The sequence below is a fragment of the Microtus oregoni genome, unplaced genomic scaffold (genome assembly GCF_018167655.1).
Source record: "Microtus oregoni isolate MIOR12 unplaced genomic scaffold, Mior012 000168F_ref0000490, whole genome shotgun sequence".
Classification (NCBI taxonomy): domain Eukaryota; kingdom Metazoa; phylum Chordata; class Mammalia; order Rodentia; family Cricetidae; genus Microtus; species Microtus oregoni.
Window position 1 is genome coordinate 154726 of NW_024544824.1, and position 25626 is coordinate 180351.

General features: G+C 51.4%; 1 protein-coding gene across 5 annotated transcripts in view; it reads right to left on the reverse strand.

The window, feature by feature from the left end:
• The window catches only part of LOC121445229 (calcium/calmodulin-dependent protein kinase type II subunit alpha), a 63249-nt gene that overhangs the window by 35130 nt on the left and 2493 nt on the right, over positions 1–25626 (reverse strand). For all 5 annotated transcript variants that reach the window (XM_041647262.1, XM_041647263.1, XM_041647264.1 and 2 more), the window contains exons 2-6: positions 12773–12867; positions 6050–6109; positions 1141–1195; positions 298–363; positions 120–192 (exon numbers count right to left, since the gene is read on the reverse strand). In XM_041647262.1, the coding sequence (XP_041503196.1) occupies positions 120–192; positions 298–363; positions 1141–1195; positions 6050–6109; positions 12773–12867 (349 nt within the window). The remainder of the gene's footprint in view (positions 1–119; positions 193–297; positions 364–1140; positions 1196–6049; positions 6110–12772; positions 12868–25626) is intronic.

The window sequence follows — 25626 nt, forward strand, 5'->3', positions numbered from 1 at the left end:
TGGCTGAATGACTGAGTTCCCTTCCCAGGCCCCAGTTGGAACGGATTTGGGTGGTGCTCTTTATGGGGGTAGGCTGGGAGACCAGAGCCAAGGGGCTGGGCCTCTCCAGGGTTACTCACCTTCAAGTCTCGGTGCACTACTCCCATCTGGTGACAATGCAGCACAGCCTCCAGGATCTGCTGGATGCAGTGACTGGAGAGAAAGGGGAGGGGTCAGGCCCCCTGGGAAGCTGGCTGCAGGCAAGGGCACCCTCCCCCTCCCTCCAGGCGCCTCTGCTAGGCTGCACCTGGTACTCACCTGGCATCGGCCTCGCTGTAATACTCCCGGGCCACGATGTCTTCAAACAGCTCCCCACCAGTGACCCTGGGGAGACAGGCACGGAGTCACCCTTCCACTGAGACTCCAGGTGCCACCTGGCCTGGAGGAACCTTCTGGAAATCATCTGAGAAGGGCAGGGCCAGGGACCTTAGAATCCCAGCCCTCAAAGGAAGAACTGGATCATGAATGTCCCTGCTGCCACCCCCTTCCTGTTTTCTGACATAGCCAAATTTCCTGATGCCTCTTCCTCCTCACACTGGGTCCAGACCATTGGGGACAATAGCGCAGAAGCAATCATTGGGTCCATGAGGCTTCTGGAAGCCCATGGTCCATTTGGCTTTGCTTAGCTTGCTTTTCTGTTTATTTTAAAACCATTTTTGTTTTTTTAATCACGTGGAAGCTATGGAGATTTCTCGTGTGCTCCTGTCCCCAACATGCCTGCCCCCCAACACCACTGTTTTACAGACCAGGCCAGCATCCTCACCGATTGCCACCGCCCACCCAAGAACAACTGACGCCTGTCATTTTGTTCCTGCTTTGACAAACCAGATTTCAAAATGGAACTTGATATCACTACCATGAGCGGCAAGGCAGCATCACTGGCCACAAATAGAGAAGCAAAAATAAACTGATGATGCTGGTCGAATGTGTCTGGTGTTTTAAACAGAAAGACCAGCTTGCACAGCTTGGGCAGTGGCCGGCGACATTTAGGGGAACTCTAAGAGCATTCGGACTGAGTCCTCAGACCGAGTCCCTCAGGGCCGTCCCTGCCTAGACACCCTTCTCCCATGGCATGACGGGGGGAGTGTGGATAAGACTCACAGATCGAAGATAAGGTAGTGATGTCCCTCCTCAGAGATGCTGTCATGGAGCCGGACTGTGGACAGGGCCAAAGCAACTGGTTACACGGGGTTCACTGCTCACCACCCCTCTGTCCCTATTGGATTCCTGGAACCACCACCTCAACCTCAGTCCCTGAGCACAGACTTTAACAAAAGCAAGAGGAATGGGCTGACCACACCAAGACCCCCAACATTACTGAAAGGGGACTAGGCGTAAAGACTGAAGACCTCTGTGTGTCAGCTTGGTCCCTCTCCCTGTTCCAGCCCTCACATCCATTGCTGGGCAAACCAGAGTGCTACAAGAGCCGGTGGTGCCAGTCTCTGCCACAAACTGGCTGTGTGACAGTACCTGGGCAAGTTACTATGCCTCTCTGAACCTCTTTTTTCCTTATTTAGACTGTGCTAGGTCATTACAGGAGTCCCATGAGGTGCACAGCCGTGCCCACTCAGTGCTGGCCCCCGACTGACATCCCTGCTCTGCAGTCTAAGACAATAGTGTTCCCTGGGGCTGGAGTGAGAGGGACAGCAGTTGGTTTCTGCACTCTGAAGGCTGCAAATTTGCCATCTCTTCACACCTCATTTGCCAGGAACAGAGAGGCAAAGCTCCCAGGAGCCCAGAGCTCCCTAAATTGCTCAGCTTTTAAAAGAAGGGCCTGCAGCCTAGGACTGGCTCTGGAAGCTATGGCCTGTTAGCCAAGGACCAGTTCTCACAAGCCTAGGGTTGCCCATCCTTCTCTGTGTCATTGACAGTCAGGGTGGGCGTGCTAACTGAGACAATTAGGATCCTCCTACACAATAGAAGCCACACAGCTGTTGAAATGATTCGGAAGTTCACCCGCTGGTTTGGAATCTTCTCCAAATTATGTCGTTTGGTGAAAAGGCAAAATGTAAAGCTGTGGCATTCTTTCTTTTTTATTTTTTCCCTTTTTTATTTTATTGATTTTTATTGAGCTCTACATTTTTCTCTGCTCCCCTCCCTTCCTCTTCCCTCCCCTTCAACTCTCTCCCAAGGTCCCCATGCTCCCAATTTACTCAGGAGATTTGTCTTTTTCTACTTCCCATGTAGATTAGATCCGTGTATGTCTCTCTTAGGGTCCTCGTTGTTTTCTAGGTTCTCTGGGATTATGATTTGTAGGCTGGTTTTCTTTGCTTTGTGAGTGAGTACATGTGATAATTGTCTTTCTGGGTCTGGGTTACCTCACTCAAAATGGTGTTTTCTAGTTCCATCCATTTGTGTGGCGTTCTTTCTAAAAAAGATGTTTGAGCTCAGGTCTGATACACGTCTGTCTGGGAAGATGAAGAAGTGGACAACAGGGTTGTAAGCTCCCTTCTCACTGGAAGCCACAGCTAGCATCACTGGGTGTGTGACAGCGGCCTTGAGTACAACTCAGTGTGGAGCCCTTGAGTGGTCCATAGCCTTCAGACTCATATATAAATTCAGTGGACTGAGAGGCAGTTCCTGAATGGATGCTCCAGGGGTCGGGAGATGGCCATCAGAGATAGGTGATGGAGGGGGAGGTGTTTTACACAATCTTAAATGAAAATGGTAGAGCTTTTGCCTTTTGATAGCGCTGGGGATTAAACGGAGCAAAGGGATGTAGGGATGTTACCCCTAAGCAGCATCCCTAGACCTTGTCTGTGGCTGTTGTTGATGTTTGTTGCTTGTTTGTCTTTAGAGAGACATAGCTCAAATTCACAATCCTCCTGCCTCCTAAATGCTGGGATTACAAGCATGTCATGTGCCTGGAATGTTAACCCAAGTGTGAAGTATACTTTCTCTTTTAGAGTTCTCTCTCTCTCTCTCTCTCTCTTTCTCTCTCTCTCTCTGTGTGTGTGTGTGTGTGTGTGCACATAAGTGTGCAGGTGCCAGCAGAGGCCAAAATGCCTCAGGTCCCCTGAAACTGGAGTTTCAGGTGGTTGTGAGCCACCTGATGAGGGTGTTGGGAACCCAAGTCTGTCCCTCTGCAGGAGCAGTTAAGGGCTCTTAATTGCTGAGCCATCTCGCCAGTGAAAGCATTCTTAGACGCCTGTAAGCTGTAAAGGCTTTGGATATGAAGTGTCTCCCAAGACTCAAGTGTTAAAGGCTTGCTCTCCAGTGAATAGTGCTATGGGGAGTGATTGGATCGTGGGGATACTAACCTCCACTCATTTGATGGACGTTTCCATTGTGGAGATCATAGCTGGATGGGCTATCAGCAGGTAGAGCATGGTTCGTGAATATCTTCCCATCCCAAACTATTCACTGAACTCTCAGGTTGCAAATAGCCCCTCAAGGTTTCCCATACTCTGGCATGGGCATGAACTTCTGAGGTCTGTCTATCATAAGTGGTGATGGTACCACCCTCACCCAGGCAGGAATGGAGGGGTAAAATGTCTGCAGACACAGCTGGATCAGCCTGTACTGAGATCCCCACTCCCACGCCTTTGGACAGGACAGTGGACACAAGCAGATAACAGCCCATCTGCCTTGCCTGGACTTGCCAAGCAGAATAAGATCTTGTGAGATTTCTCCAGGCACGATGCCCTCTGGGCTCCTGCACCATATCTATACCCTGTTAGATTTCTCTGGCAAGATGGCATCAGCTTGAGATGAGTTATTGGGCAAGATAGGGGCCTTTCCAGCTTCTTCAGCAGTAGCCCATGGCTTCTGTTCCTCTGAGATTCTTCTGGCATCATGCTCGACTCTGCTCCCCACAAATAGCCATGTTTACTCAAGTGTATTCCCGCCCTCATTTCTCCTGACAGCCACAATGCCTAGAAGAGGTCTGAGCATGTGTTAGAGCCTCCAGCGAACTTGACATTGTGTGAACGAGGAGTAAACAGCTCCATGGAGACAGTGGAAAGGTGGCAACTCCTCTCTGGGCTCTTGCACCTCAGCATGTCAGGGTGTCCACCTGTGCCAATGGTGCAGAGCAAGGGCTGTGTGGGGTCACAGGTGAAACTTGTCTCCTGGGGAGATCGTGCTGCAAAATGGGCAGATGGGGCTCGGGGTCCTGAGCAGTGTAAAGCACGTTCACCCTGGCATTGCACTATGCTCTCTTGAATTACCACACCTAGCAAGGCAGGGTAATTCTGAATTTCCAGAAAAGTCTGAATTTCAGAATGGTAAGGCAAGGTGTCTAGGGTTGGCTAAATAGTAACAAAGCAGTGTTTGAGCCACAGCTTGTTACCCCACGGCCCATGTACTCCTGTTACAGCCTGGAGTGGGAGGGAGAGAGACATAGACAGGAACACTGAGTTCAGACAGAGCAGCTGCATGCACAAACCCATCTGGATACGTGTGTGTGTGTGTGTATGTGTATGTGTGTGTGTATCACACACATCACATATATCCCATACACACACCACACATGCACAGAAATACCACACATAGACACACACACATACAGAAATATCTAGATACATGTGTGTGCACATCACACACACACAGGTACCACATACAGACACCATACATGTACAGAGATACCACACATAGACACACACATACAGAGACATATAGATAACATGTGTGTGCACATCACACACACAGAGAAACCTCATATAGACATCACACACACACAGAGAGCAACCACATGTAGACATTACACACATGCAGACACCACACACATATAGAGACACACCACCGAGACACACATATAGAAACAAACACAAAGAGAGATGATACACATGCACAAAGAGAGACACATACAGAAATATGCACACACAGAGATACAGACACACATACAGAGACAAAGACACATGCACAAACACAGAGATACCACAAACACACACAGATAACACACACACGTATGTCACTCTCCTCCTCCCAACCTGACAGCCTCCTTGAGGACATGGGTTTCTATCAGAGCTCCCTGGAACCTTCCATCAGCAGTGAGCGGTGGAGGACCCAGGTAAGCAGAGCAGGGTCCAGCTAGGGCCCTCCTCCAGCTGTGGCCTTTGGCCTCTTCTCTGCTACTGGCTGCCTCTGGCTGCTGTGCAGGGGAGGGGAGGGGCCTCTGCTTGAAATAGCAGGTGGAGGAATCTCCCTGGGGAAAGTTAACTCTTCCTGCTCTGTGCAGGAATCTGCTTCCCCTCCATGAGAGAAGGCAGAGCTATAGGAACTGGAGCTCCCTCAGAGAACTCAGAGGCAGCTCACCTGGAAACAAGCCCCAGGAACCAGCAGCTTAGCTTCCCCTTTGAGAGCCCATCTCAGGCCTATAAAAGCAGAAGCTGCCATAACACAGGACCCCCAGGTGACAAGACAAGGCCATGCGCCAGTGAAGATGAGGGAAGTGGATCTGGAAGCAGCTTTCCCACAAAGGTCTCACAGCTGTGCCAATAGAACAGGATCTGACAGCCCTGCTCTTCCCTGACTGGAGGGATCTGCAGACCCAATGCATCCATGCATGCATTGGAGGGGATAGGTAGTGAAACATAAGACAATGAAGTGTGTTTTAGGACCTTCCCTGTGGTCCTGCCACCATGGACCAAGTGTCTCCAGAAGACTGACCTTGGTCTAACTCTGGGGCAGGGGCCAAGCTCCTGAAAGGGCAAGAGAGAGACAGGGGCAGGACTCAGAAGCTGGACAGGGCCATAGATCCAAGCTAACACTGCATGTGGTGGGTCGGGGCGTGGGCCTTGCTGGTCAAGGCCAAGCTTCCCCCTGTCCTATTTTCATCTTTCTTTTTCAGCTTCAAGAGCTTTCCTGAGACAGCTTTTCCGAAGGAGGCTGCTGGCAGCGTGGGAGGGAGGAAGGGTCCTTTTTCTTCACCTTCCCCCAAAGCAAGCTGGTCCTGAACAAGACGCCCCCTTTCGCATCTTCCTCCACAGCCTCCGTCCCCAGAGAAGAAAGTGGCTGCTCCCCGCTACCCCACATTGTACCAGGACCCCCTCACACTCCCGGGGCTCACCGATATTGGGGTGCTTCAACAAACGGCAGATGCGGGCCTCACGCTCCAGCTTCTGGTGATCTGAAATACAGATTCCCACATGAATCCCGGAAATGTTAGACTCCCACCCTGCTTCTACCATCCTTTCCTCTGAAAGGGTGGCCCCGGGAACTGGAAAATGCACACTACATTCCAGGGCTTCTGAGTTCCCAGAAAAGGCAAGTAGGTGGTGGGGACCTAGATGAGTCCCTCTCCCGGTCCAGGCCTCAGTATCCAGGGCTCTTCAAGGACAGCCTTCTCCAACCCCTTCTTGTATGATAGGGCCCAAACACCCTGAGGTCTGGAGCCCGGGTACAACTCCCTGTAACATCCTAGGCCTGCCCTCAAACCCTAACTCCAAGCACTGCAGAGATTGCCTTTCCTGGGTCCCCTCTGGGAACCACCAGTTCCCTGGGCAGGCAAACCGTATCACCAGCTATGACTCAATCCTCCTGTTCCTTGATGTCATTGGTTTCTAGAAGCTTACCCTGACTTTAAGCCTGTAGGGACCCTCCTCTAGGCTACAGAGAGCCAGGCAATGTTTATGTCTCATAGAACCTACATCCTTGGGCAGGGTCTTTGTTGTACCACCTGTATCTGCTTGAAGGCCTGGTACATGCTAATTATTCAAGAAATCACAAATGGATGGATGGATGGATGGATGGATGGATGGATGGATTGACGGATGGGTACATGCATGAATGATGGACAAATGGACGGAGGGATGGATGAGGCAAGCTTCCTAATGTAATTTTTTTTTCAGAAGAGCTGTTCCCCAGTAGCCCCCTCCATTTCATAGAACACTGGAAGCCGTGACAGGCATCTCCAAAGACTTACAAGGTAGAATTTGCTGTGTCCCTCCCTTGGGGCTGGCCCAGAGCTGCACACCTACCTGCCAGGACCTCTGTCCAAAACTCCCTGTCCCCCAGCCACCTGTAAGAGCTTGTATAAACTCAACAGACTGTGTGGTTTCAGCCTCAGGCTGCTGGGAACAATCATAGCTACCACCTGGTCAGTGCCTGCCATGGTGGTCTGTGGCACCACCACCCCCATTTCACAGATAAGGACACGTGGCCCAAGCCAGGGGCAGTCTTGGGGCTGCCGTGGCCATTGTGCAGTCTTCAGTTCCCTTTGTGCTGTCTGTCCACAATTCATTAGTTAATGCTTGCGTTAAAGAAACAAAACATTTAAAGAGAAATTGCTAGCAAATGTGGAATGGAGGTTGAGCACCCTTTGTCCAAAATGCTTAGAAACAGGGACCAAAAGTGTTTGAGATTTGGGGTTTTTGGACTATCTGCATATACAAAATGAGTTGTCTTGGAAAAGAGACTATAAACTAAGCACAGAGTACATGTATGTGAAATATACATGCATCCTAGGGGTAATTTGACTTCAGTACATGTGCTGCCAAAGTCGGCACCTAAAGGCAATTTTATATGATTTTTTCATGGTGTTGTGCATAAAACCCAGTTTTTCCTAGTGTGGAATGTTCCACTTTCCGTATTACATCCATCCTCAAAGTTTGCATTTTCTAGTTGGAGACTCTGAACCTGAATTTACTTGATGCCAGGCACAGGGCTAAGCATTTGCTTACCTTTCAAGCATTCCTTAGGGGATACTGTCACTGTTCTGACTTCACAGAGGAAGAAGAAGCTAAGGACCCAGTCCAGGCGGTGTGATTGGAGCTGGACTTTAAACCCTGTGTTGTACTGTTCTCTGTAACCTGACTCAGGACTCTCCCTTTGGCCTGCCTGTGCCCCATTGAGGAGGTTGGAACACATAGAAGGACACTTAAGCTACAGTTCAAGGCTGACCCAGGACTAAAACCTCACCACAGGATGGCCCCTCCAGAGCAGGTGTGGCGAGGACAGAGAAAGCCCTTCTTTCCCCTGCTCGCTCCTCTAGATCAATTGCTGGCTGCCCTCTGCGGACTGCAGAAGCCACGATCAATGTTGAAATGCGGCTTTCCCATCAGCAATGCAATTAAGTCCAATTCTGATTTGATAGGCTCAGCTCCCCAGCTGACAACCTGCTGCAGGCTACAGGGAGTCGGGATGGGGTGCAAGGCTAGATCAGCTCCACAGACCCGTCTTCTTCCTCCCTCCCTCCCAGTCTCCTTCAGCACGCTCAGAAGTGGTGTGCAGATTCCTAGCAGAGGAGAGGACTCCAACCAGCCCCTGTCCCCCCCCCCCCCCCCCCCATAGTTCACCTTCATCCACAGCAGAACTAGAGATCTGCAGAGGCAAGGCCCAGCCTATCAAAAGGAATGGGATCTTCTGGTCCAGACAACACATTCAGAGCGATAGGGTGCACGTCTAAATGACGTGACATGTCCCCCTGACATACTAGACAGGGGGTGGGACCAAACACTGGTCACAAACCCGTCATCCCTGTCTGATTACCAGACCTCCCTGCTGGAACTGCCAAATCCTTGGTTTTAAGACTCTGTCGCCAGCCGCAGGCATGGCACAGCTGCCCTGCATGCAGCCTTTCCCTGTTTAGCCATACCCATCTGCTGCATGGGAACAGAATGTTGTTCAGGATTTTCTAGCCCTGTTGATAAAGTTTTCATTTGCTAATGCACCGAGAGGCCCAGTGCTACAGGGCCATGTTCTCTTGATTGTTCTTGCTCTGTTGGGTATAGGAAGAGAAAGGCAGACCTGGTGATAAAGGAGTAGTCCCCTCTTCAATGTCACTGATCAAGGCAGCCAGTCCCTTTCAGAACTTAGAGCTCTGAGGACCTCGCTTCTAGACTGAGCAACTCCTCATCCTAGGTATTTGACTCTGGTGGTTAAGGCCTTTGGGGGGGGTATATAAATAAACCGCTGCTCCTCCTGGGTATCCAACAGACTAACAGCTTCCCAACGTGTTATGATCCAACTCTAGGCTATATCATCTGAGCCACAAAGTCCAGTTACACTGACTTTTTTTCTGGCCTGGCGTATATTTCTGTTTTGTTTGTTTGTTTGTTTGTTCTTCAAGACATGGTTTCTCTCTGTAGGAACTCCCTCTGAAGACCAAGCTGGCCTCAAACTCACAGGGATCTGTCTGTCTCTGCCTTCCAAGTGCGGGGATTAAAAACGTGTGCCACTACCGTCTGGCTATACCATGCTTCTTATCTTAGGGTGTTTGGCTTGCTGTGCCCCCTTCCTAGAGTGTTCCTCCCCTGGGCCTTCTTCTACTGCTTTCCTCCTCCTCAGACAGATCCCAGGACGAAGTCACTTCCTCCGAGAGCTTCCCCAGCTCTCTGCAATGGTCCGTCTGCCCTTCACTCTCCTTCACCAGGTCTGACCTTTCTTTCTTTTAGACTGTCTCTCTATGCTTTAGCCCTAGCTGTTCTAGAACTCACTGTATAGACCAGGCTGGGCTTGAACTCAAAGGTGTGTGCCCCATTCCTCTCTGATTCTCTTGGTAACACAGCTCAGTTCTCCCTCTACCTAGTGTATAGGTGTGTTTCATATCTCATTCCCAGGAAAATGGGCCTAGTGGAAACACAACCTTGCCCACTGGTTACTGCCAGGTTCTAGGGGCCTAGCATGGCGTTTCCGAGAGGCTTGTCTAAACCCCTAGCACAGGCAAGCAGCAGAGCTGCCTGTCAGTTCCTGCGAATAACTGCATTGATAATCGGTGTATGACTCAGTCCCAGCCCACAGCGATGAGACATCCAAGGAAGCTTAGAGTCTCCACACACCCTGCCTGGTACCTGAGAACATAGCCCCTAGACCCACGATGACACCTTGGGGACCTTCATCCCGCTTTGGTTGGGTCAACCTCAGGGTATTGAGGCCAAATTGGAGACAGCCTAGTGCCAGGAGCCAGACAGTCCCAGTCGGGCCAGGCAGGACCAGAGCCTCGCAAGCACACAGGAGGGCTCCTGCAAACAGGTGAGCACAGGTTTGTAGCAAGAGGGAATGATGAATGGGGGAGGGCACTGGGAGCAAAAAAGGCCCCTCCCCGCCCATCCTGGGATATGAGAGAAATAATCCGAAGACCAGAGGTGTCAGGAGAGTATGGGGAAGACAGACTCATGAACCTCAGAGCCTCCCAAAAGCATTGTAACAGGCATCTTACTGAACCTCATGGCACATGAGCCTGCGCCAGGAGTCTGAGCCTAGAGTCTTAGAAGACCGCCCCTGAGCACTGCACCAACCCCACCTTTATGCCCAGAGTCCCTAAGAGGTCCATCGAGCACCTGGGAGGGTCTAGCCCAGAGCACATGGCTGTCATTTACTATGCCAGGACTTTTGCGGTCCAAAAGCCTCACTGAGACAATTCAACTCCAGGGGGAAGCTCATTTTGTTTCCAAGACTGGAATTCAGGACCAGCAGGGATGTAAACAGGCAAAATCTCTACGTTTCATTTTATTTGCTTGTGTTTTCTTTGAATGACACTTGGAATGTGAAGGTTTTGTTCTTAAGAACTAATTTTAAAATACATATAAAAATACCTCCCGGAGTTGGGAGCTACTTGCTAGAAGAGGCCATGTGGGGTGTGCTAGGGGAAGCCAGGGCTTGCTGGGAGGGGTGGATAGAAGCCCCGGGTGGGTCCGGCTCCTGCTGGGAGCTGCGGGAAGCCATCCCAAAGAGCCAGCAGGGGAGGTTTAGAGAATAGCGCCAAATGTGACAGCTTTAATGCCCCCTGTGGAGGCGAGTGACACAAAGAGACCTGCTAAAGGAGTCTCTGCTCTCCTCCCTGCTGGGGAGAGGGTTCGGTGGCAGCAGACAGCCTGTAGAAAGTTCCCTTACACACCCCTGCTCCTAGCCTCTTAGGCAGGCTTCCTTTCCTCCCAGGAGGTCACGGTCTCAACAGAGAGTCAGAGAGAGAAGGCCTAGGTAGTAGCTGCCGGACACTAACAGTGAGAGCCTCTACTGTCCAAGAATGCTTAGTCACCTTCCCAAACAGGAGTGATGGCCTCTATGTCTCTGTGTCCCCTGAGAAGATAGAACTGCAGCCGCAGCCAGCATGATGCTCCCCTGTCATCTTCCTTCCTGATGCTCTTCTGGAGAGGAAAACTTGACCTGCCTTAACTATAGCCCAGGGTTCTCAACCCACGGGTCATGATCCCTTTGGGGGGGTCGAATGACCCCTTCATGGGGATTGCCTAAGACCATCAGAAAACACAGACATTTACATTGTGATTCATAACAGTAGCAAAATTACAGTTATAAAGTAGCAATGAAAATAACTGGTGGGGGGGGGGGCGGTGTCACCACAACACGAGGAACTGCATTAAAGGGTATCGGCGTCAGGAAGGTTGAGAACCACTGCTCCAGCCCTATCCCCAGGGTCTTGGGAACTGGGGCACAACTAGGCACGTAACAGCTGAAGGCTGTGCCAGGCTGCCAACAGGAAGCAGCACTCTGTTCGGACTTCCTGCCCATCTGCTTCCTTGCCTCTGACTCCAACCCCAGACTTTCTGCAGACCTGGCCTTTTCACAATAGTCATGCCAGATGGGGACCCTCAGAGCCTCTCCTCCTAGCCGGATGCAAAGAAGTAAGTAAATAGAGTGTTGTGGGCCAGACGACAGAGCTGGAGACAAAAGGCAGCAACCACAGCCCAGTCCAGGGCTTGCTGGGAGGCCTGCAGAGAGCAGCGTGATCACTGTGGTACAGCATCCCTAGGACCTTCATAAGCCATGCACCTGCTGGGCCCTCATCCAGACAAAGCTTCAGCCTACTAAATTCTTAGACACACTGTGCCTCTCTCCCAAGATTCTGCACCCATCTCACCCAACAGAATTCTCCTTACACCGGCCTTCAAGGTATCTATTGTGGGGGAGGGCGGGGGGTTTGGCTTATCAATACACTGACCTGGTCACCAACTACTGTCCCAAGCACACAGGAATGACCAGAACTCTTCTGAAAGAGTTACCAAACTCCAGTGCCCCTGGGCACCTTAAAGATGTAACTTTAACTGTTTTAGATTGAAACACGGGCCATCTCTCAGGGCATGGTGCTGCTGCTGGCCAGGGTCATTCTAAGGTTTGGGAGACAATGTTCCTAAAGCCTCTGAAGCTACAATTAGCTGGATGTTCTTTTCAAAAGCAGGCCACACCTCAGAGCACCTATTCAAAAGCCAGTGCCTCGAAAAACCAAAAAAAAAAAAAAAAAAAAAAAAAAAAATCAAAAGCCAGTGCCCTGGGAGCAGAGCCACGGACAGTTCTCAGGTAGCACAGAGGCCTGGCGAGGGTGCTGTCCTGGGTGCTGAGCCCAGAGCAGTGGGTGAGTCCTGTTCACTCAACCAGGGATTAAACAAGGAGCCAAAGTGAGGCACATAGTGAAGTGAGCCTGGGGGACAGCTACGTGGAAATCAAAAACAGTGGAAAGAGAAAAATGCAGACTGAGCAGAAGGCAAGAATACTGCTCCGAGGATGTGACCCTGAGTAGAGACCTGGGAAGAGCAAAGGGGCTGCCCATAGAAGGAGCCAGGCTAAACAGAATTACAGAGGTTGGGCGGCAAGCCATGGAGGACATGGTAGAGGGGAAAGGAGAGGGAATACCATGGAGGGCTTGACCTATGTGAGAGACACTGAAACCCCTAGCCTGGATTTCCTGAGGAAGGATCTATTCTCATCACACTCTCAGAAGGAAGAGCTTCCTAGCCTGCCAGCAGCATCTCCCAGAAGCCAAGCTCGGGGTTCGGGTCCACGGCGAGAGCGATAACAGAGTGGAAAACAGGCAGTGGGCAGGCAGCCCGGAACCCACCTCGGGCTGAGAGCTTCTTGGTGTTGATGATCTTGGCAGCATACTCCTGGCCAGCCAGCACCTTCACACACCTGCGCACCACGGAGAAAGCTCCCCTGGAAGACAGAGAACAGTATGGCACAGTCTGAGACCTGTGTCCACAGGCTACCAAGAGCTCCTACAGCTGAACTGTGAAAGAAGCGAGACCCCTTCATCAGAGTCATCTATGTCACGAGAGCTGCAGGGCCTGGCTTACAGCAGCACTGGTCAGGAAGATCCAGAGAGGGGCCCAGATCCTTGGTCTCATGCAAGATGAGCCCTCCAGGTCTATAAAAGTTAGGTCACCAAGTTATAAAACGTTAGAAGCCTGGAGTGAGAACCACAGAATCTGGGTCTCAGAGAATCTTTAGAGCTTTGTTCTTAGAACAAGTAACACATCACACAGCTCCAGGTTCAAAGGAGGTAAATATGTAGACCTGGAAACATCCTGCCTCCACTCCAAGGCCCCAGCCCGCAAACTGTCCTCTTTACCATGGCCTCCGTTGCTGGGGCCTGGAGTCCTTCCTTGTAGACCTCGCCTCACACACAGCACCAGGTAGGTATACTGTTCTGTTTTCTCCTTTCTGCTGTTAACTTAGTTTTCCCTTTGAGACAGGGTCTGACCGTGTAGCCCTGGCTGGCCGAGAACTCAAATCCACCCGCCTTTGCCTCCCCAGTGCTGGGATCAGAAGTGTATGCTAACATGTTCTCTGCTTCTTGATCTGTTGTGATGTGAACAGACTATTGTGTGTGCTACTTCCACAAACTAAGACACTTTGCCGTGTCTGCCTAGGCACAAAACAGTAAAACCCCCTGAAACTGTGAGCCAAATTAAATCTTTCTCCCTGAAGCTGCTTGTCAGGCAATTTTGTCATAGATATATAAAAAAATTTCTAATATAGTATATACATTTTATATATATATATATAATCTCTAATATAGCATATATATATAATCTCTAATATAGCATATATAAATCTCTAATATAATATATATACTATATTAGAGATTTTTTGTATTAGTGATATATATATAATGTACACACACATACATATATATATATATATATATGGAAACCAATTTTCTCTGCCTTTGTCAATGTGGTGTGTTACCAAGCTTTTTTGTATTTGCTGGTAAGAGGGAATGCCAATTTGACACAGATTCAGTTTTGTACGTGTGTGTGGTGTGCGCACATGTATGTGTGTGCTCGTGCAAGCCCTGTGGAGCCGGACCAGGATGTCAGAAGTCTTCTGCTGCTCCTTGCCTTATTGCCTTGAGATACTGTCTCTCATGAGCTGGGGACTGGATGTTTTAGCTAAGCTGGCTGCCCATCAGATTCTCAGGGTGCCATGAAGCCCCCGTGTAGAAAAAGCTTACCTGGTATTAGCCATCCCCCCACAGTACTGGCCACCAAATAAAGGAGGACTAACCAGTCCTCCTGCTGTCTGTACACCCGTGGAATGTCTCCCAAGTCACTCCTGTGCCCCCAGTGCTGGGACTAAGGGCATATGTAGCAGTGTTTGGCTGCTTTATTTCAAAAGAGTTTGAGCACAGAGCCAAAGAAAACTAGTTTGAGGGCTGGATCTGAGCTTGAGCTACCATTTTTGTGCATAATAAAGGCCATCTTGTCAACCCCTCACAAGACCACAGAAAAGTGTCACCATCATCACTGTCCTCACACCAATGACCAGAAGAAAGAGCCTGGGACGACTTCTCAGATGCGAGTGTGCTGTCATTTGGACAAATCATCTAGACACAGTGCAAAAACCACAGTCCAGAAGCCTCCTGTGTGGAGCACGGATCAAGGTGCTGAGCTCCAGGTTGCAGCTCCACGTAGATTGCTCAAGTTCACACTGCACTCACAAGCAGAGCTGTACCTGGGCCTCACACATTTGCGCTTCTGGATTTTTAATGCCGGCACTGAGTACTCACCCAGCTTCCTTTTGGCCATGCTCAGTTCCTGATAGCCTCCAAACTTCTACCCCTACACCTAAAATGATGGGCATGCCCAAGCCACAAGGTGCTTAGATGATTCCTGTGAACCCTGTTATCTGGAAAGCCGGGTCATAGTCTCTCTTCTTGTCGTTAACATGTGAAGCAGGGGCGATGGCGAGTGGACCCCGAGGAAGCCTGCAGCCTGGCATAGATCCTAGATGAGCACACTCTAGCTGCCTCAACACAGGGCAGCAAGAAGTAAGTGGGCAGAAAAGGACAAGGAAGAAAGGAATGGCCAGGATCACATGTATATCGAAGGCATCACACAGTAATGGTTCTTCCCTGGGACATCACATTCTACCTGCTCATCACCAATAAGAAAGCAGAGACACCCCAGGCACCTCCTTGAGACACTGCCTCTACTACAGGGACTCCACTGTACTACATGAAGCCCCCACATAGGAAAAGCTTACCTGCTGTTAGCCATCCCCCACATACTGGTCACCAAATAAAGGTGGCTTCTTTTATGCTAGCCTGTCCTCCTGCTGCCTATACCCCCATGGAAAGTCTTTTTTTTTTTTTTTTTTTTTTTTGCCCGTGGAAAGTTTTGCAAGTCATTTATGCTGTCATCTAGAGTTGGGGCAGAGCTGCAGGTTCAGGGCTCCATTCCACAACACTATGCCCTCACTTCAGGTGCCAACTGTAGGAAATGGTTCCCCGGGTTGCCCGTGCTCCTGTACAACTTTGCTAACAACTGGAAGTTCTTACTGCTGTTCTCAAATTAAAGGATTTTCTATGATAGCTTCAAGAACTCAGGAAAGCACGTTTGTGCGTTTGTTATACAATCTAAGACATGGTGAAGAATACAGATGAGCAGCTGGGGAGAGGAACAGAGGCCAGAGCCTGGGAGATTGGAGCTTAGCGCCACCCCACCCCCACCCCCGGAGCTGAGATATGCCACTGCCGCCACTCAGTGTCCTTACCCCTGCACGTAGGGTCTTTGTGGCGACTTTGCCATGTTACTGTGGCCGGTCAGTAATTTGATTTCCAGTCTCATCTCCCCAGAGAATGGAGAATGAGGCTGAAGATTCCAAGCGTCCAATCAGAGCTTGGTTTTTCTGCTGGCCACCTCCATACTGAAACCCACCACGAGTCACCCCATAAGAGCCAAAGATGTTTCCAGCATCTGGAAATCCCAGGGGGAATTAAGAGGTTTGTGTCGGGAACTGGGGTCAAAGACAGCAACAAATACTCCAGTCACTCCTGTTACTCAGGAAACTGCAAGAGTTTTAGGAGCCATGCACCAAAAAGCAGGTAAGACGACTAAATGTGCACTCTATTCTATCAGCCTACTGATCCCACTCCGCCCCTGACCTGGCCCTTGTGGGAGCTGCTTACCCACTCTCTTGTCTTTCCTACCCAACTAACGCGTTCCTATGTCTAGCACTTAGTACTTAGTACCCAACACAGCACCGGGAATCTAACATGTAGCACTTGGTACCCAGTGTCAGTACCACTAACTAGCACCTCCATAAACAGAACTTGCAAGATCAGGCAGGGATTTTAAACAAAAGAGAAAGGAACAGAAATGAGGCAGGAAGTCAGGAGCATTGGGGACAGAAATGGGCATCTGAGGATGAGGAGACAACAGGTATTTCAGAGGCTTCCATCTCACCTAGGCAGGGGAATGAACCTGAGAGCCATTACAAGGTTCCTGCCCAGCTGTAGACCTTGACTCCTATGAAGTCTTAAAGGGAAGTGTCTCGGTGACCTCTTCTGGAAAGGCTTCTGAGCTGCCTAGAGATGGTAGGGCCTTGCCTTGCTCACCAGTAACTGGCCCACGGTGGGTTCACAGCTAGACCTCCATTAGGGTGAGTAAGGAGGATGTAATCAATTGCAACATTAAAATGAGAGGTGGGGGGGGGGATTTTAACTCTCTCCTCTGCAGGCAGTTGTCTCCTATCCTAGTTCATATTCTCCCCCTGGAATCAGGTTGACAGGGCCATGGAACAGGCTGGGTGCAGGAAGCTTCGCGGAACCCAAGGAGCAGGGGCCCAGGAGTGAGATCTATTGAATAAGAACAGCACAGCTTTTCTGTGAACCAGGAAATGGCTACGCAGGGATGCTGAGCCCCACAGAGGACATCCTTAGCATGCCGCCCCTGGGCAGAGATGCATAGCCTTCCTCTGGTACACTCCCCAAGTCAGGGCCCAGCTCCTGGCTCCAGGATAAAGATGCTCTCAAGTCCAGGTACTGCTAGACTCCTCTTGATACCACAACAACCTGAAGAAATCAGAATTATGAACCCCACTTCACACACAGATCCAGAAACTGCAGCTCCAAGTGAGAAGGAATGCGCAGCAGTAAAGGGAACATAGGGTTCTCCAGCCTTTCCTCCTGGCTCCTCTAAAGGCAGAGAGGGGTGCGGAGCCTTCAAGAGCTGGGACTATAGCTCACAGAGGTCCCATCCAGGCTGCCCCCTACTGACCGTGTGACTTGGAACTTAGCCTCTGATTCTCTTTCTCCCCTAAAGAGGGCAGTGGCAGCATCACTGAGTGCTCCCAGAGACTGGGCGAGGTGGTCATTTCAGAGCACTTAACCACAGATCATAAGACACAGTAGAGGATGGGGTTCCATCTACACAGAGGAAGGCTCCCTTCCTGTCGTGCGCAGAGTGTGTGTGTGTGGAGGGGAATCAGACAAACAGGGTAGACAAGAGTCAGGGAGCCAAATTGAGAGCGAGGCAGCCAGCCGGCGGCTCTCACTTCTGCTTCTTTCATCTTTTGTTTAGAAAAAAGCGTGTTTGTTCGTTCTCATCTTGCATGAGAAGTGACCGCAGCCCCGGAAGCCTTGGCAAATGGAGGAGGGCTCTGAGCTGAGCGGAGGCCAGCAGGTGGGCAGGCAGGCCAAGGCCTAGCAGCAGAAAGACAGGCAGAGCAGGAGCATCAAAGAGGCCAAGATGGAGACAGTAGGGGGAAGAAGTGGCCCCGGAGGAGGAAGTGATGCGGGAGTGGGGAGGAGGGAAGGTCTTGAGAATACCTGTGGAAGTGTTCCTGGGTTCCTGATCGGGGGAGGGGGCTGTTAGCCCAAGAACAGGACTGTTCTGGGTGCAGGGGCAGGGGTAGACAGTGTCTCTGAGTGCAAAGGGGGGGGAAGTGGAACATTGTTCCCAGGCACAAGGAGACAGGTGCTAACAATCACCCGGCTCTAGCTGGGTCTGTGATACCACGAGGTCCTAGGTATGATGCAGCACAGGTGTTTCACTCTCAATTTATCCATCTAACCGAGAGATAAAGTCAGGGAGAGGTGTGTGTGAGAGACAAAGACACCAGGCATCAGAGAGAGGAACTTTCAGAACTTGGATGGGGTGGGCCCCACGGGCTTCAGTTTCTTCATTGACAACGCAAGGCTAGGGGAAGATTGCGGCTCAATGGCACAGAGACCTGTCTGACCTCGGTACTGTACCCTAGTCAAGGGCTCCTGCCTATCATGCAGGCAAATGCAGTTCTAAGCAAGAGCAGTCAACCCGAGTTCAAACCACCATCACCGTTCAGCCCCTTGCTAGCCGGTGATGTCATCTTGGTCTGTCTGCCTCCTCCCCCATAAAATGCAGGCAATAGAGTCCCCACCCTGAGCAGTTGCTTCAAGGATTCAATGCGATAATGAGGCAGACAATGTGTTCAGCAGGAGTCCCTGGAGTATAGTAAATGCTCAAGAAAGGATGCCTTGTATGGGCTTCATTACATCAAGAGGATGAAAACAGCCTCATCGGAAACAAAATGGACCCTGTCTCCTGAGTTGGGGGAAAAGGAGGGGGGGCCTGACAAAGGGGGAAGGGGCCTCTCCCCAGGGCTAAGGAGGCCCCCCTGAGTGTGTTCATCAGGAGTGAGGCCTCATCCAGCACCCTGCGTTCTCGGCACCAAGACCCAGCAAAGCGGGTCTACTTGACTGCCGAAAATGTGGGAACGTGCTAACGGGCTGTAAAGAGCGGCTCGCATTGGGAAATTGTTTTCTGGCTGACTAGCGGAGCTGATGTCCTGGTGTCCTGGTGTCCTGGGTGTGGCTGACTGCCAGCCACAGGTGCGTGCAATCATCTCTGGCCTAGAACCCCTCGAAGGGTTGCCATGGCAGCCGGGGGGCGGGGCAGCGCCAAGGGAAATGAGAAGTCCCGAATCCTTGCCCTGCTTGATTACAAGCTGACTTATCCTGGCGGGCCTCTGTTTCCCTATGTGAAAGAGGGCTATGACGGATCCTAACACTAACTTCCTCCTGGAAAACCCAAGACAGGTCACTTTCCCTTCTTACGGAGTTCTTCGGGGTCTCAGCAGAGAGGACCATTTCGGGGGGGGGGGGGCTTTCTGGATGCAGCCTTCTCACGGATTTGCCCTGCACTCTGCACCCTTGGAGTCTACTTGTCTGGCATCCTCAGAGTCCTCGGGACTTCCCTTCATTGGCAGCTTTCACAAATACCCCTCCCCCCCCGATAAAGTAAAGCAACCGCCGTCCTCTCAACTCAGCAGCCTGGTTGCCTGATTCCCTCTTCCTTCATGCTGCCAAACTTCCAGAACAAATGTCCGACATCCGCTGCCTTGTCTTCCCACCTCCCACACTCCGGGAACCCACCGCAATCTGGTCACCGCCCCCAAAGCTCCATGGAAGAAATGCTTATGCCAGGCTCGCCCACCCAGTGCCTCCCCTTCCCCCAGCCCTGGCAGCACCCCTCTGGGCCTAATCTGCCTCGCCTGCTCCACCCTATGGGTCCTGGGTACCCTGAACACCTGACTCAGTGGTTCATCTGCACCCACAGTACTTCTTCCTGCCCATTCCCAATCAACCGCCACTCCTTATTCTCTCTGCTTCTGTCCGCTTGCCATTTCCTCCTCCGGTCCTGCCTGGCTATTAGCTGGACCGCCAGGAAGGCTCTAGGCTTTGATGAGCCCATTTACAATGTCATTAAAACGATTCTGTGTATGGGATGCTCTGGGCAAAGGCTGCATTCTTCTTCAGCTTCACAAAGGAGCCCGTGACTCCCGCAAAGGGTTGGATCCATTCTAACCATTACCCTGAGATCTATAAACATGGACTCCTCCTGCCTTTAGAATCTTAGTACCATCCTTTGAGCTCTTCATTCTCCTGCTCAAATGCTAGCTACATGGCAGGTGTCTTCCGACCAGTCCCTCCTCCAAACCTCCCTCTGTCAAGATCTGCAAACCTACCACCTCTCTGGGTCAATCTGAGGTCATCTCAGAAGGACCCTGATACAGTACAGATGGACCTACTGTCTGGGGTAGGATTCAAACCTAGTCCTATTGTTCTCAGTAACTTAGCTGAGGCAAGCTAATCTGACTGCCCGGGATGTGGCGCTCAGAGCAGGTACAGTTAAAATATCTATAGGTTGGCAAAGAGTTACGGTTGGCCACCAGCGTGGTGTCACCTGTTAGATGACACAGTGTGGGACCTATGTGGCTAGGTGCGGAACTGGCATGTCCAGTGTATCTTATTAGAAAGGTCAATAGGTAAGGAAACGGAGTCGAGAAAACTTGGACCAGGCTTTCTGATTCCATCCACTGCTCTTCAATACCCTACATGGTTGGGGTAGGGGAGAGCGCTGGCTTTAGGTCCACAGCTGTGCTTTAAGTCTGTGAGAAATAGGCAAAAGTCTCTTTAGAAAAAGAGAGCAGTGTGCAGGAAGGGTGGCCGTAACTTATACAAACATCTTCCAGTTCTCAAGATCATTAAAAAACTGTGGCCGGCAGAGGCCATTTGGAAGCAAAGAGGAAATCTTCCGTGAGGTGGTGTTTCCACAGGTCTCAGCCCTGGGCAGCCTTAAGCAGATCCTTCCTGCCAGGGAAGCTAACGGTGGATGAAATTATGCCCAAACCCTCTTTTTCTTTTCATTTTTTGTTTGTTTGTTTGTTTATTGACAATGCCATCCTTTCTTAATGATCAGCAAGCAGAACTGAGCTATGCTAGTTCCAGACGGCAAACTAATGAGAAGAGATATGGCCCAGGATGCCCTCGGCTTCGGGTGCCCTCTCTCCCTGTCTCCACAGCACCTCTGTGAGCAGATGGTCGCCCGCCACAGCATAATACAACCAGAACATCCCAAGACCTGCTACCGAAACCTCGCCTCGCTCCTCCTGTCCCCGGCGGTGCACCGCCCACTCCCAGACTCCAGAAGATGCTGTGGGGACGAGCTGTCCTGCACCCTCCCCCCAGCTCCAACACCAACCCAGCAGAAGTCTCTTGGAGGACACAGAAGGCCTCAGAACCGAAAGATTCTGGTTGTTGAAGAGAACATTGAATCAACAGAAGTTCCAACATATTCCCTATTTTAGTTGCACGTGCCTTTTCTTGAATGGGTTACAAAAAGGGAAAATGGGGATATATATACTGTGTTTGTGTGTGTGTGTGTGTGTGTGTGTGTGTGTGTGTGTGTATACACATATATAGCCTAGTGGTCAAACCAGAGTTGAATAAGGCAGGAGAAAGGCAAAGAGGCATTCTTGTTCACCACCTCTTCTGACTTGGCCCGCCCCTGCCATGGTGCACACCCCCAGAGACTTGCTCTGATGTCAAAGAGGCTCAGGGCAGAGTTATGTCCTTGTGGAAGTAGAAGCTGGAAGGCCCAGTTCTGTGAGACACTACCTTCTGAGCCATAGTTTTCTATCCATAGAGCAGTATCCCTGGGCCCTGTGTTACTCTCAACAGAATGGAGAGTATCCCAGCCCCTTGCTGTCCCTCAGACCATTCTTACAAGCCTGTTACCAAGTGAGGGCAGGGGCACTGGTTAGGAGGGTACCAGGGAGGCCAAGGGCTGTGATAGGAGCTTGCCTTCCTGCCTTAGTGCTATCATCTCCAGAGGATGCTGGCACCAGGAGCAGTTATGATCCTTAGAAGTTCTCTCTGCTGTTAAGATTAAATCTGCCTGTTTCTCTCTGCACGTTCAGACACTCTATCCTCTGGGACCCCTTATTCCCTGATAGCCAGGAAGAGAGGCCAAGTCCTAAAGAGGGCTCTGTTTCTTGTTACCAAGTTCTCCCACTTCTCAGTGATTCATATGGCTTCCCAATCTCCACCACCCTGCCAGTCTCCCCTTCTACGGACACAGGTTTTTACTGCTCCTCCTAGGACCTAGCATCTAGGAGTTTGGGAATGAGCTGTGCAGACCAGAGAAGAGTGGAACCCCAGGTTTCCCCCACCACCAGGAAGATGCATGTCACTGTCCCACCTCAGAGACTTTGCCTGATCTGCACTGTGGTTGGGAACTCACTCACGCCCTCTTCCTTCTGGAGAGTTCCTATTTAGCCTCCAGATCCCAGTGCCACCTTCTCTGGGCATCCTCTCCAATAGCCCCGTCCCTTACTAGCAGAATCTCAAGTCTCAAATTCCCTATTTGTGCTTCTAGTCCTTATTCAACTGTATTTTGAGGACTGAAGGTTGGAGTAACCATCCCTTTTTTTTGTTAGGTTGTTGTTGGGTATTCTGAGACAAGGTGTCACTATGTAGCCTTGGCTGATCTGAAATCCATTATATAGGTCAAGTTGGGCTGCAACTCATAGAGATCCACCTGCCTCTGTCTTCCAAGTGCTGGGATTACAGGCATGTGTCACCACAGCCGGCACCCAGCTGCATCTAAATAATCAATTCCAGGAGAGATTTAACTTCCGCTTTGTACCAGATTGCACACTCTATGAGGGCAGAGGCCACATGAGTCCTGTGTGTGACACACGACAAGAATAATTCAAGTTGGTGGGGCAAAAAAACGTGTGTGGAAAAGGCCAGAAGGATTACAGAAAAATTTCTCCCTTCTATGACCCCAAGGTACAAAGACCCTCAACATTCTATGGCTTGGTAGTCCCAGAGGTCTTATAGCACCGCCGGACACTATGGGCAGCGTGGACACCAAGGATCTGCTGCTCAGCAGGGTGGGTGAAGCTTGGCTTGCCTGATGTGGGCTCCTCCTACTAGTTCTTGGAAACGATCAGAAGAGGACAGGGCTTGGGCAGTGGGCAGGGACACTGTGAGCAGGGGCAGAGGGTTTGCCCAGAGACAAGGAAGTGGGAGAGGAAGAAATAGAGACCAGAGAAACGGAGAGGTAAGTAGTAAGGCAGAGTCCAGAAGCCCACGTGGTGTTGTCTTGCTGTCCCTGCACTAAAGGTGAATTCATACTATATGTTCTGTGCCAGTGTGTGCGTGCGTGTGCATGTGTGTGTGCACGCATGCATGTGCACATCAGCCCAGAGGGTTGCCCTCACACCACACAGAGGGCTGCGGCTTCAGGCTGCAGGGGCTGCTGACAGCAGTGTCACCGTGCTTTAGAGGGAGGCAGGAGGGAGGGAGGAGGCTTGGAGAGTGTCAGTGTGTCTCAGCCTGTGTGGGGGCGCCTGTGTGGGGGTGGAGGGCTGCGGCATGCACCAGAACATGTGCCTGCTTGCTGCTCTGATGTTGCAGAGAAGCCGGGAAAGGCTGTCCCTTCCCCTGTCCTTGTGCCTCTCCCTGCCGTCCAGGCCCTGCCTCCCCATTTCCCATCCTTTGGCCTCCGGTCCCTCTCACTGTAGTCTCCTGTAGCCTGGGACCAAACACCACCCTCCATGAGGTGTCTCCATCTGTATATGCATGGACAGTCTCCACAGCCCGCCCATGATGGGAGCACAGGATCCGCCGATTTCCACCACCGAGGGAGGTCACAGAGGGCAGCACTGCAGACATCTCCGGAGAGAGGACCCCCATTTTATTGACAGTAAAGCGGAAGCACACAAAGAACGAGTGAGTCACCCCAGGTACCCCAGTAAACTCCGGGCTGAATCGTGGCCAGAAAATGAACACCAGCTCATCCTTACCCCCCTCACCACCACCAAGACCACTTTCCCCGGCTCATGGGCAAGAGGAAAGCTCTTCACAGATACAGCCCCAGATGGGGCCTTGCTCAGAAACCTCCAGGGACCAGGCCCTTGAGCTCTCCTGCCACCTCCTTTAGCTCCAGTCTGCTCATCTGTAAAATGGATGTGTAGGTTCTGCCCACTTCCTTCAGGCACAAGCTAATGGATGGAAAGGCACCAGGAGCCCCAGTGCTGCTGGTGGGAGGACTCAGGAGTAGAATAACCCTGACTCTAAGTGCGGCCCTGGTGCCTTAGTGTCCTCTCACATGACACCGTCCACTCTCCTTCCAGCGCTGCAGGGAAAGGACGAATGGCCGCACACGTGCTACAGAGCATTGGAACTTGCGTCCCAAAGAGGCCTTGAGGATCCAGCACCTAGAAAGCCCGGTACGGGGAGCTGCCTTGAAGCCAGGCCACCACCCACGGATCAGCCCACCCCAGTGTGGTACAGGATGAAAAGCTATGGAGGAAGGAGTTTGGGCTCAGGGACCAGCCCCCAAGTCCCTGTCAACCTTGTGACCACCCACACTCCCACCAGCCTCCCCTACCCTGCACCGCCTGAGTCAACTTCAGATCCCTGTTTCTAGAGAGAAAAGAGTGGGCTGAACGCTGCTCTCTCCTCCCTCCTCTCTCTCTCTCTCTCTCTCTCTCTCTCTCTCTTTCTCTCTCTCTCTCTCTTAAGTAAAATCTCCTCCTGGGGCTTCTCCTGTCCAGAGCAGCAATCGTAGGCCTGCGGAGCAAGGCTCTGCTTCGCTAACCTGTACAGGTTGGGCAGATGGAGGCAATGGCTAGAAGCTTCCTACCACGGTCCTGTCTGAGCTCATTAGAATTTCCCTTGTCCCTCTCTACCCCACCTCCCACCACTACCACCACCACTAGCACCCTTCCTGCTTTTCTATCAGCTCTGGACATCAGAGAAGGCTGAGAGAATGGAAGGGAATACTGAGGGCTACCCTGGCCCACCCTGGCCCTGCAGCTAGCACCTCAGTCTACTCAAAGCAAGTACTTCCCTTTCTTTCATCCCAGGGTGGGAGAGGGGAGTGAGCCCATCTCTGGGTCCCTAGAAACAGCCCCCCCCCAACCCGGTAGGGGACCCAGAATCAACGTCTTAGCTTATCTGAATGCATATGCTTCAGTGGCAAGGCATGGAGGGGATCATCAGTCTGATAGTATAAAGAACTTTCAGAAACCCCGACTCAGGCCTACATCCAGGCAGGAGAGGAAATCTCTGCTTGCACCCTAGGCTCCTCCTCAAAGGCAGCTGGTGACAAGCCAGTCTTCGCTGGGCAGAATGCCAGTAAGTCTTCGAGATGTGCTAGCCCTCTTCAAGGCTGTGGCAACCCAGAGCCCTGACAGAGGTCAACCAAAGTCTCTTTCAGGCCCAGCTGAGCAAGGTGACTGGATAGTTATGTGGGCAGAGTTCTGGGTGGGGGCTCAGAATCTGGGTAGCCACCCAGTATCCTAGCTAGAAGATGCAGGATCATCAACCGAACGGTGAACTCTTCAAGCAGACTTCTTCATCGTTTCTGCCCCATAAGAAAAGCCCAAGGAGACCTTGAGCAACATCTTCCTAAACAAGAGCCCCTCTACACAAAAGATAAACATGGAGCAGGCTCTGTTCCTCCTTTAGGCCTGCCCAATTCTTAAGGGTAACATCCACCCCTGCAACAACGCCCCCCAGAGGCCCATCGTATGTCAGGCTTGAGACTGTGTCTCCACACACCATCTATCTAATCCTCACAACGTACAGGCCAGAAGGAGTGGCAGTCCACCCAACGTCACAGGGCTGAGGGTCATATGGGGCAGCCCCTCCCTGAACACCCCTGCGTTAGTTCAGACTAAGGCTAAGGTGCAGAGCAAAAGCCATCCAACTCATCCTCCACAGGGTGCCCTGGCCCTGGTCACAGAGATACCCAAGCCACAAAACAGACCCACCACAGCCCCTTCTCCTTCGTACAAGCACCCTCAAGCGCAGGTTTCTGCACGGTCCCCTGAGGGCCCACAAGCTCCGACACTGCA